Source organism: Mesoplodon densirostris, chromosome 2 (genome assembly GCF_025265405.1).
Source record: "Mesoplodon densirostris isolate mMesDen1 chromosome 2, mMesDen1 primary haplotype, whole genome shotgun sequence".
Lineage (NCBI taxonomy): Eukaryota > Metazoa > Chordata > Mammalia > Artiodactyla > Ziphiidae > Mesoplodon > Mesoplodon densirostris.
Window position 1 is genome coordinate 36,162,971 of NC_082662.1, and position 11,358 is coordinate 36,174,328.

Sequence of the window (11,358 nt, forward strand, 5' to 3'; positions counted from 1 at the left end):
TATTCAGGGTTCTGAATCTCTTGGGGACAAGAGTTGTTTATGTCATACAGAACAGAATTTTTTTCCAAGATAAATTTGGGCTGGGCTTGAGTTCCATCCCTGTTACCAGCTGGGTGAAATTGTGCACTCAGGTTAGTCCCTTGGAAATGAGTGAAACCCTTCAGAGTTGGTATAGCCTCCACCTTGGTCCTGCCTGAATGTAATTACTCCAGTGGTGAGGTGGGGCTTACTAACGCGTTTCTTAAATTTACAGACTCTGGCTCTGTAGAGCGGAGCTGATAGCAGGACAATCACATTGCCCAATTTGTGTGTAGGATTTTGTAACTTAAAATTCCATATATCCACAATCAAAGCTTCTGCCTTTTGCTTTGTTTAGAGATTAGACACATTGGCATCTTGAGGGCATCGTCTGGTCTCCAGGATCTCATTATGTGTTCTTTTCCTAAGCTCTGAAATACTAAACTCTAGATATTCAAAGGGCACTTCATATTCTAAAATCCAAATTGAATAGAAATAAAATTGTATGGAGCCCTAAAGTGGCACCTCACAAAGAACTCAGGCCTGCTGAAAGCCACGCCCCCAGCACTGCCTCTGGACTTTCCATCTCCAGGTGGTGGACCAGATTATTGGCTAGTTCTGCCCCTTCCTCAACTAGGGCACCAGAGCACCTTTACCTGGGGTCTAACTTCTTTTCTTTTTCTTTTTTTTTTTTTTTTGCGGTACGCGGGCCTCTCACTGTTGTGGCCTCTCCCGTTGTGGAGCACAGGCTCCGGACGCACAGGCTCAGCGGCCATGGCTCACGGGCTCAGCCGCTCCGCAGCATGTGGGATCTTCCCGGACCGGGGCACGAACCCGCGTCCCCTGCATCGGCAGGCGGACTCCCAACCACTGCGCCACCAGGGAAGCCCGGGTCTAACTTCTTGAAGTTTGCAGAACAAAGTATATGGCAAATATGCATTAAATCTAAAATTAAATGAAAAATAAAAGTCCAATGAAGTCCACATTGCTATGATTTGACTCTAAAGGAACAGACAGCGCCCTCCTCTTCTCCACGGCTTTCTGTTTGTATCTGTTATATCATTTGTATTTTTTTCATGGTTAGATGAGTATGTCTGTTTCCCACTAGATTTTAAGCTCCTTCAGTTTACATTTTCATATTTCTGCTGCCTGCCACAGTGCCCCACACTCAAAAACATTTACTTTGTTGATGAATTGATTTGGTTGTGCATTCTAGTGAGTTATATACAAGGTTACTATAATGTAGTAAGAATCTTAGAAATATACATGGGCTCAGACATTTTAGTGTGATGTCCTTCAATGCTGAACCCTCATTTCACTGATGCTATCCTTCATCAAAATATTTTAGGAACTCCGGGTCGAGAAATGTCTTCACATAAGCTCTTAGAGGCCAGCACCTAGCACAGTGCCTGGACATAGTAGGTACTCAAAAAATACTTATTTTACTCTGAACCAACCAAATTTAGTCCAAAAACCTAATATTCAATATTAGCCAATGATGTCCTCTTCTTAAACCAAAACCACATTAGCTATCAGATTTGGCCTCAAATGATTTTTGGCTATATCTAAAACTTGAACTACATTCAAAGGAAAAAGATGCAATTCTGAAAGAGGATTTCCATGTCCATTTTGAGCCATAGCAGCAGCAGAGCTAAAATAAATATGTAGACTTCCAAGAGGATTGCTTTGAATGGGAAAATACATATTTGATTGTATAAATTGTACTTTGTTTATAACAATAATAATCATACTACATTGCCTCAAAAAAAAGTTTAGGTTATTAATATGAGGATAGCTATAGGTCAGCTAAGAGCCTCTTGACTTAACAGAGGGACATGTGCTTCCTCCTACCTATATGAAAGTAAGGCTACACTTCTACTCTGGCTCTGGGGTCTCAGGATGCTAATGCTAACCATTCAATGTCTTTACTTCCTTAGGAATCAAAATAAAAAGTAGAACTAAAATAGAACATGTTATAAAATTAAATAAATAAATAAAATAAAATATTCTAACATATAACAGATCTTAGGAACAAGTGGGAAGGCCAAGACTTAAAAAACCTACTTCTCAAGCATCTTTTCTGATAACAATGGTATGAAACTAGAAATCAACTACAAGAAGAAAGGTGGGGAAAAAAATCACAGATATGTGGAGACTGAACAACATGCTACTGAACAACTATTGGGTCAACAAAGAAATCAAAGGAAAAATAAAAATTATCTGAAGACAAATGAAAGTGAAATTTTGACATACCAAAACCTACGAGATGCACCAAAAGTGGTACTAAGAGGGAAGTTTATAGTAATACAGGCCTAGCTCAAGAAACAAGAAAAATCTCAAACACTCTAACCTTACACCTGAAGGAACTAGAAAAGAAGAACAAATGAAGCCCAAAGTCTGCTGAAGAAAGGAAATATTAAAGATCAGAGCAGAAATAAATGAAATAGAGACTGAAAAGACAATAGATCAATGAAACTAAGAGCTGGTTCTCTGAAAGATAAACAAAACTGACAAACTATTAGCTAGACTCACTAAGAAAAAAAGAGAGAAGGTAATGATAAATAAACTCAGAAATGAAAGAGGAGAAATAACAACAGATACCACAGAAGTACAAAGGATTAGAAGAGAATATCATGATCAGCTATACATCAACAAATTGGACAACCTAGAAAGAATGGATAAATTCTTAGAATCGTATAGTCTTCCAAGAGTGAATCATGAAGAAACAGAAAATTTGAATAGATCGATCACTGGTGCAAAGACTGAAACAGTAATCAAAAACCTCCCCCAAAACAAAATTCCAGGGCCAGATGGCTTCACAGGTGAATTCTACAAAACACTCAAAGAAGAATTAATACCTGTCCTTCTCAAACTATTCCAAAAAATAGTTGAAAAGGAGGGAACGCTTCCTAACTATCTTACAAGGCCCACATCACGCTAATACCAAAACCAGACAAAGAAAACACAAAAAAAGAAAATTACAGACCAGTGTCACTACTGAACATAGATGCAAAAATCCTCAACAAAATATTGGCAAACCAAATACAGCAATACATTAAGGATCATACACCATGATCAAGTGGGATTTATCCCAGGGATGCCAGGATGGTTCAACATCCACAAAGCAATCAATGTGCTACACCACATTAACAAAATGAAGTATGAAAACCATATGATCATCTCAATAGATGCAGAAAAAGCATTTGACAAGATTCAACACCCATTTATGATACAAACTCTCAATAAAGTAGGTATGGAAGGAATGTACCTTGATATATTAAAGTGCATATATGACAAACCCACAGCTAACATTATACTCAATGGTGAAAAACTGAAAGCTGAAACAAAAGCTTCATGAAACGATATCCTTACCACATGTGATATTTTACAATCTATTATTTCATTAAAAAGAAAAGCTGGTCACAATTTATTCAATTGAGTTTACAACCACCTACAGTTTGCAATACTAGAAAACTTCTCTAGGATGAACTATATCCAGGGCTGCGACACGTTAATACAAGCAGTTCCCAACTAAGCATCAGAATTTTTCCAACCAATGCTCATATATTAATTGGTTATTTGAAATTTGAAACATATCCGATGAAGTAGGTAGTTGGGAAGTACTATTTACTGAGTAGTTATTACATACATTATCTTATTTCTCAATGAATGATCTTGAGAAGAAAATATTATTCCAATACACAGATGGGAGAAGAGTGAGGCTTGGAGAGGTCAATAACTCACCCAATGCAGTAAAAATGGCACTTGACCCCAAGTCATCTGACTCCAAAAACTGTTCTTTCTAGCATACTAATACATCATTTCCTTAGGTTTATGATGACAGCTTACTCCAAACCCCCATTTCTACAAAACTGAAAAATCTGCATTCAACCCAAATTCAGTAGGATCCTATAGAACCTAATTACTACTTATGGGGATAATCTATGTAGAGGTAATCCTTGACTATAACTTAGGCTCTCAAAACACATTCTCCACAGGGATAGCAAGCTCCTGAACTCCGCAGTTTATTCCTAAAACAAACACAGCAATGGGAACAGAATTCTCAGTGACTTCAGAGCAGCAGGGAGACAAAGGAGATGGGAATTGCTGGAGATACTCCCAGCACCACTAGGGAAAAATACAGGTATTTCCAGCGTGGAGAGTAATGGAGGTGGCAGTGTCAGCTCCTGTGCCCTCGCTGAGCGATCGGTCTCAGTTCCATGTGTTCTGCTTCTAGGCCTGATAAAGTGAAAGGTGAAAATGAAAAATGAAAAATCAAACACTGAAATGAAAAACCAAAAGCGCCTCACTCCCCTCCCCCTGCTGGTGCAAGCCTGCCACTAGCTGTCCACATTCATAGGGTGACAGGAATCCTAGCTTCAAGCCTCTAAACCTGAGTTGTGACGCATCTGGGAGCAGAGGCCACATATTTATACCCGTGTGGCTAAGAACTTAGGGTCTGTAGGGTCTGCAGAGCTTTAGGCCCAGGAAGAATGAAATCTGGAAGCAGCCATGTTCTCTCTCTCCTCTCCTCTCCACTCTCCTCCTGAAGAAGAAAGGGTCCCCCCTCTGCTCACCTCAACTTTGCCTGCCTAGTACATTCTTTGGACTCCACCTTCTATGGCTAGGCACCCAGACCCTAAAGTATGAGCAAACAAACATCTTATTAGTATTTTATTTGTAGTTTTGGAGATTTACAGTTTCACGAGAAACACTGATTTTTTTTCAAAAAATAGAAAAAGTTAAAAAAAAAAGAATCTATTGTCTTGGAAGAATAGAACAAGTCTCTTCAGCAAGCAATGGGCCAATTCAGATCGGAGGAACTAGTGAAGTAAGTTAGATATAGGAAGTTCCGATTTATTGTTTTAGGAATAACACAAATGTCTTCTTGTCCAGTTGTGTAAGGCTCCAAATGGGCCATCTCAGCTTAAGACTGGTAACACACAAACAAAGGCTCCAGGGTCCCATCGAGTGTGAATGCAGGGGTAGCTCACTCTCCAGGAGGCTGCATCTGTTTACAGAACTCATCAAACTGCTGCTGCTCCAGTTCTGTCATGACTCTGTTGAGGGCATAGATCTGAACAGGAGAAAAGACATGTTAGCAATGGAGGCAAATGCTTAGTGTATCTTCAGACACAAGAGGCTGTGTCATTTGAAAATGTCAGAACTGCATTGGTAACGCAGGGGCAGGAGAGGTAGACAGTAACTCCACTGGGGAATCAGGTAAGAAGCAGTGAGGTAGATGACTGATCAGGCCTTTAAAGGATCGGTAGGATTTGAACAGGTAGAGATTGGGGAAAGGACATAGGTGATGGGGGAGTGGATATTATGATTAAATAAATATAATGGAAAAGTACACCATTAGCTCTGGAAACTTCATGTATGCTAATATGGAAGATATCATGGAATGGGGTTTGGGGAGCTGGAGAAAGCAAGAAAAGTATGTTGCGGCCTTAAATGCCATGCCAAGGAATCTGGACTTTATCGGGTTGACTCTGGAGAGAGAAGTGTGCAGGGAAGCAACTTGATTATATCTGTGCTTTGAGAAAGAACACTGGAGACCGTGTGAGGGATGGAGTTGGGGAGGAGAGATTATAGGCGTTAGGAGACACCTATTACAACAGTCCGGGAGAAGGTAGTAGGAACATGACCCAGGGCAGGCAGTGGGGTGGAAAGAAAACTGTGAGAGACATTCTAAGGTGAAAGGCAGGTTGTCTACCTTATTGCTCACCTTGCAGTAATCAATTAATCCACCTAGGAACGAGAAACAACATAAAGTTTCCACATTTGTATAGAAGAAGAAAAAGAAGGACCGTGTTTGTGTGTAGGGGATAAAACTTGAGTAATCAAAAAGAAGGGAAAAAAACCTGAGAAGTGAGACACATAGAAAATACAAAATAAGAGCAGAAATTAATGAAAAAGAAACCAAATGTACAACAGAGAGGATCACCAAAACTGCAAGATGGTTCTTTGAAAATACTAAAGAAAACCCTGCAAACCTCTGACAAGACAGTTAAGAAGGGAGAAGGCACAAACAAACATTATTAGAATTTAAAAGAAGCCATAATTACTGACATAATGGAGATTAAAACAAAACTCATGAACTTTGTGTCAATAAGTTTGAAAACTTAAATGATCAAAACTGACTAAATAGAAAGCTTGAATAATCCTACAATCTTTTTTTTCCCAATTCTAAAAAATTTTGATAAGATTCTATAATCTTGGGACTTCCCTGGTGGCGTAGTGGTTAAGAATCCGCCTGTCAATGCAGGGGACATGGGTTCGAGCCCTGGTCAGGGAAGATCCCACATTCCGTGGAGCAACTAAGCCCGTGCATCACAACTACGGAGCCTGTGCTCTAGAGCCCACGAGCCACAACTACTGAGCCCATGTGCCACAACTACTGAAGCCCGCGCACCTAGAGCCTGTGCTCTGCAACAAGAGAAGCCACCGCAGGTGAGAAGCCCGCGCACAGCAACGAAGAGCAGCCCCCGCTCGCCGCAACTAGAGAAAGCCTGTTCACAGCAACAAAGACCCAACGCAGCCAAAAATACATTAAAAAAATTCTATAATCTTTAAGTAAAACGGAATTCCACACAGTGATGAAAATAGTCTCAAACAACAACACAAATGATTCTCAAAAAGCATAATACTGATAGTTAAAATGGTCAAGTTTTATGTATGTTTTACCATAAAACAAACAAATAAATAAATCTGCATGGTTAAAAAAAAAAAAAAGATGCTGAGTGAAGAGAACCAGTCACGGAATACGGTAACATATATAAAGTTCAGAAACATGCAAAACTAGACAGTATAGTGTTATGCTATAAAATATTATTTAGGGGTACGCACAGAAATAGTAAATTAATACAGAACAGCAAAGGAGTGATTAGCATGAAATTAAGGACTGAGGGTACTGCTAGTGAGAAGGCTGGGGACATGACCAGAGTGAGGCCTGAAGAGCTTCTAAGTTACTGGTCATGTTCTATTTCTGTAGTTGGGTGTTTGTTTTATTCATCTTCTTTAAGTGCACAAACATATTTTATATATATTATTTATATGTATTATACAATTAAGAATATATTAAGTATGAATATACTTAATATTTTAAGTATTATAAGTATTAAGTATTAAGAATGTATTAAGTAATTCATTAAGCAGAGAAAGAAGAGACTCAAAATGGGTCAAGGGTCCAAGCCAATGAATGAGACTTTCAAGGAGAGTATCACCAACAGTGCCAAATGCTGCTTCAACTGCCAAATGGGCCTCTGTTCCCATTCAGCTCTCTCATCTCTCCTTCTCATCTCACTTTCTGGAATGCGGCATCTATACAGGACTGAAGGGAAACTGTGTCTCCGCCTCCCCACAAGGGCTCTTGTCACATTCCTATCTTAGGAAACTGCATTCCAGGCAACACAGACAAAACAGCAAGGCAACTGTGGGGCAAAGCCGGGAGCAGGGGAGAAAGTCCAGAGACCTGTTTAGATGGCAGTCCTGCCCCTCAATCCCTTACTACCTAGGAATTCTGGTCACAACACTTCACTTGAAATGAGGATAATACTTTCTACCTCACAAGGTCATGTATGTTGTATCTCCCTTCCTTATTCCAGGAAGGATTTACAAAGGTCAGAGTGGGAGCAACAATAATATACCCTGGTGTGAGGATTACATGTGGTGATGCATGTGCCTGGCACATCTGAGGAGCTCAACAAGTGCCAGCTGCAACGACAGTGCGAGTCCGGTATGACATCTTGGCAAATCAGCACAATTCAACTTCAAGTCCGCACAATGAAAACACAGTGACTCCTGATAACAATCAATCGCTGCCATTTTTGAGTGCTTTCTCTGGACCAGGCACTGTCCTACGTGCTTTACAGACAACATTTCTATTCCTTACAACAATCTTGTGTAATTGATGTTATCATCCTCATTTTACCAAAAAGGAACTGAAGAGCTGAGGTTCAGAGAGGTTAAGTATCTTGTCCAAGGTGACTCGGGAAGAACTGGAATTTATGGAGCAGTTGGGGTTTGAAGTCAGACGAGTAAGTGTAACCTGTGGAACCTCACCGGCAGGGTGTCAGTAAACACATGAACAATGGCCTCAGCAACATTATCGCTGCAGTGCGCACAAAGGACAGTTTCCTGAGGCTGTTTCTTACAGCGGCCCTCCAACTTTCACCAAAGCGCTGAGCAGTAAAACCATCTGGGGGCCTGTGTCCAGGTGAAGATGGGGAGGTGAAGGAAAGAGGGACACAATCTGTTAGAACCCAGGTCCACAGCTCTCAGACAGTCTGCCTTAATCCAAAGGCAGATTTCAGTTTATGGATTCATTTCAAACACACTATTAAGTTTACTTATTATGTTTACGTCGGCCTCCCCCACTGAATGCACGCTCCACAAAGGCAGGGACTCTCTGTTCCTACAACAGGGCCTGGCACGTAGCAGCAGTTCAATATTGTGAGTGAATGGATCAGATTAACAAAAATTTAAAGTCTGACACTATTAAGCACTGGAAAAGAAGTGAGGAGTGAGAACTCTCTCACACTGCTAATGCAGGTGCAAACTTGTACAGTCTCTCTGAAAACAATTTGGCAACGTCTAGTAAACTTGAAAATGTACCCAATAATTCTACTTCTAGTTATATATGCCCTTCAGCACAGGTGCCCAAGGAGCACAGGCTCAGGACGTGCAGGCCCAGCGGCCATGGCTCACGGCCCAGCCGCTTCGCGGCATGTGGGATCTTCCCGGACCGGGGCACGAACCCCTGTCCCCTGCATCGGAAGGCGGACTCTCAACCACCGCACCACCAGAGAAGCCCTATTTATCTTATTTAAAAAAGACTCCAGGCAAATATGACTACTCCAGGCAAATATGACTACAAATATAACTACTTCTAGTTATATATGCCCTTCAGCACAGGTGCCCAAGGAGACATCTAAGTTTTTCACTACAGCATTGGTTGTAACAGCAAAAAAAAAAAACAAAACTATAAATTATTTAAACATCCGTTACCGGAGGACGGGGTAAATATACTAAAGTGGATTCATAAACTAGACTACTATTAGCAGTGATGAGGAATAAACTAGATTCTTACATTAACATGAATAGTTCTAAAAAACATAAACAAAATGCAAAATAAAACACGTGGAATTAGTTTAATGTAAGATTTTAAAACACAAAAGAACATTTTATATTGTTCAAAACTATCTACTAATATTCGAGTGTAAAAGTATAAAAAAAAATAGTGGTTGCCCATAGGGAGGGGAAAAGGAAATGCAGAAAGGGGACTTCAAATTTTTATGTAATTTTTATTTATTTATTTTTATTTTTTTTGTGGTACACGGGCCTCTCACTATTGTGGCCTCTCCCGTTGTGGAGCACAGGCTCTGGACACGAAGGCCCAGTGGCCATGGCTCACGGGCCCAGCCGCTCCGCGGCATGTGGGATCCTCCCGGACCAGGGCACAAACCTGTGTCCCCTGCATCGGAAGGTGGACTCTCAACCACCGCACCACCAGGAAAGCCCTATTTATCTTATTTAAAAAAGACTCCAGGCAAATATGACAAAATGTTAAACACTACCAATCTGGGGTGCTGAGTACCCAGGTGTTTGTTACAATATTCAGCTTTCCTGTATTTTTAAATTTCTAAAAAAAAAAGAAAAGAAACAAGCAAAAGAAATAGAAAGAGGGAAGACTGCAGTAAGCTTTTTCCTGATATTAAATGCTAAAATAAAATATTCATGTAAACAGTCAGGTTGATTTTTAAGTGCAGACTGAACAAAGGAACACAGTGTTGGGTGTAGAGCTTGGGCCTCTACTTCCCAATTAGGAGGAGCAACTCTCCAGGCCAAATCCAGGACATTTGTACTAGGGTGTGTGACACTTGCTCTCTCTCACTCCCTTACAGGACCCCTCCCTTACATGTCCCTTCTCGTTTTCCTTTCTTCCTTCCCTCAGGTCCTACCACAAAAGCTCTGTGCCAGGAGTCATCTGGAGACTATTTGGTACTCATCGGGGTTCTGACACTTGGCATGTGACTCTGGGCTGCCACCTCACCATGTGAACCTCAGTGATCTCCTCTGGAAACCTGGGAGAACACCTGTTTTGGCTGGATTGGCTGGAGGCGGGTAGGGCTCCCCGTCACAGCTCTCCTCTCTGTATCTCTCTATACCGGCATCATCTCCAGCAGACTACAGGTATACAGCCCCTCCTTACTCTCACCTCTGCTCTCTGTCTTTGCTTCAGCTCCTGCTGGGCTGATTTCTGCTTGGCCTTCTCAACTCTGCTGACAGCCTCTTTAACTTTGGATTTTTCTTTACGTGCAGGTGGATCCATGAGTTGGCTTCTGTATACTTCTTAGTCAGCTCTGACCTGGATGGTACAGGAGAAGGCGGATCTAAAAACAAAAAAGAAGGAACGAACGAACTTCCATTCACTAATGCCCTACCTCAGCCCCTTCCTTTGGCAGGGGAGGCAGAGGGGCCCGGGGGAAAGGGCGCTGCACTGGAGGAGTAAGACCTGAGTCCCACTGCCACCACCTCGCTGGGTGTCTCTAGGCAAATCTCCTCCCCACTCTGAGCTTTAGTTTTCTCAGTCTGCACAATGGGACAACAGTCCATCCCCTGGCCCCCTCCCACGAGCTGCCGTGTGAGCACCAAATGCGAAGAGCCCTGTGAACGGTTTCCTACACTGTAGCGCGCTGCATCCAGTGTGGGACTGCCAGAATTACGAGGACACCGCGGCCCGGCCGAAGTCTCGAAGCGGGTTGGCGGGGAGCTTAAGGCTCGCGCGGCCGCCAGCCTCCGGACCAGGGCTTTCCCACCTCTGCCCTCCCAGAAGGTTACGGCCCGCTCGGCCCGAAGGGCCCGCCCTCCGCCACGGCCCCGCCCGGGCCCAAGCCCGGCCCCAGGAGAGCTCCCCTCCCGCCGCCGCCCACTCCCGGTGCAAAACGGCGGCTGGAGGCGGGCGGCGTTCGGGAGTCGGGGCCTTCCCTCCCGGGTCTCGGGACTCGAACAAGGGCCCAAGGGGGAACCCCAGCCTTCCCCTACCTCCCAGCCTGCAGTACTAGCCTGCCGCGCCTCGGATTGGGCGGGGCCGGGAGGTGGGGGGCGGGCCGGCGCGCCGAGGCCCCGCCCACATGAAGGGCCGCGCGTGCGCAGAGAGCGTGTCTGGGCGCCCCGCCTCGGTGCCGGTGCTGGAGCTGGAGCTGGAGCTGGAGCTGGGGCAGGAGCTGGAACTGGGGCAGGGGATGGTGGGTACCAGTAACAAAAGCTTTTCCCGGGAATACTTTCTGGGACAGACGCTAGGCTTTGAAAGGTGAGATCTGAAACCTGGGACTA

General features: G+C 43.1%; 1 protein-coding gene across 2 annotated transcripts; it reads right to left on the minus strand.

Moving 5' to 3' along the window:
- Positions 1–4,199: 4,199 nt before the first annotated feature.
- SVBP (small vasohibin binding protein) lies at positions 4,200–11,119 on the minus strand. Of its 2 annotated transcripts, none has more exons than XM_060082823.1 (4): positions 11,068–11,119; positions 10,241–10,415; positions 4,596–5,095; positions 4,200–4,257 (listed from the first exon to the last, which is right to left on the minus strand). In XM_060082823.1, exons 2-3 carry the CDS (start codon positions 10,352–10,354, stop codon positions 5,009–5,011), a joined length of 201 nt encoding a protein of 66 aa, XP_059938806.1. In that variant the 5' UTR covers positions 10,355–10,415; positions 11,068–11,119; the 3' UTR covers positions 4,200–4,257; positions 4,596–5,008. The 2 variants fall into 2 exon arrangements, with proteins under 2 accessions (XP_059938806.1, XP_059938800.1); XM_060082817.1 differs by lacking the exon at positions 11,068–11,119 and adding an exon at positions 10,708–11,047.
- Positions 11,120–11,358: the final 239 nt, after the last annotated feature.

Excerpts from the sequence above, each read along its gene's own strand:
- SVBP (XM_060082823.1), bottom strand. The coding sequence starts at position 10,354 with ATGGATCCACCTGCACGTAAAGAAAAATCCAAAGTTAAAGAGGCTGTC. Across the intron at positions 5,096-10,240 it reads AGCAAAGACAGAGAGCAGAG|ATCTATGCCCTCAACAGAGT; the intron begins GTGAGAGTAAGG and ends TCTCCTGTTCAG.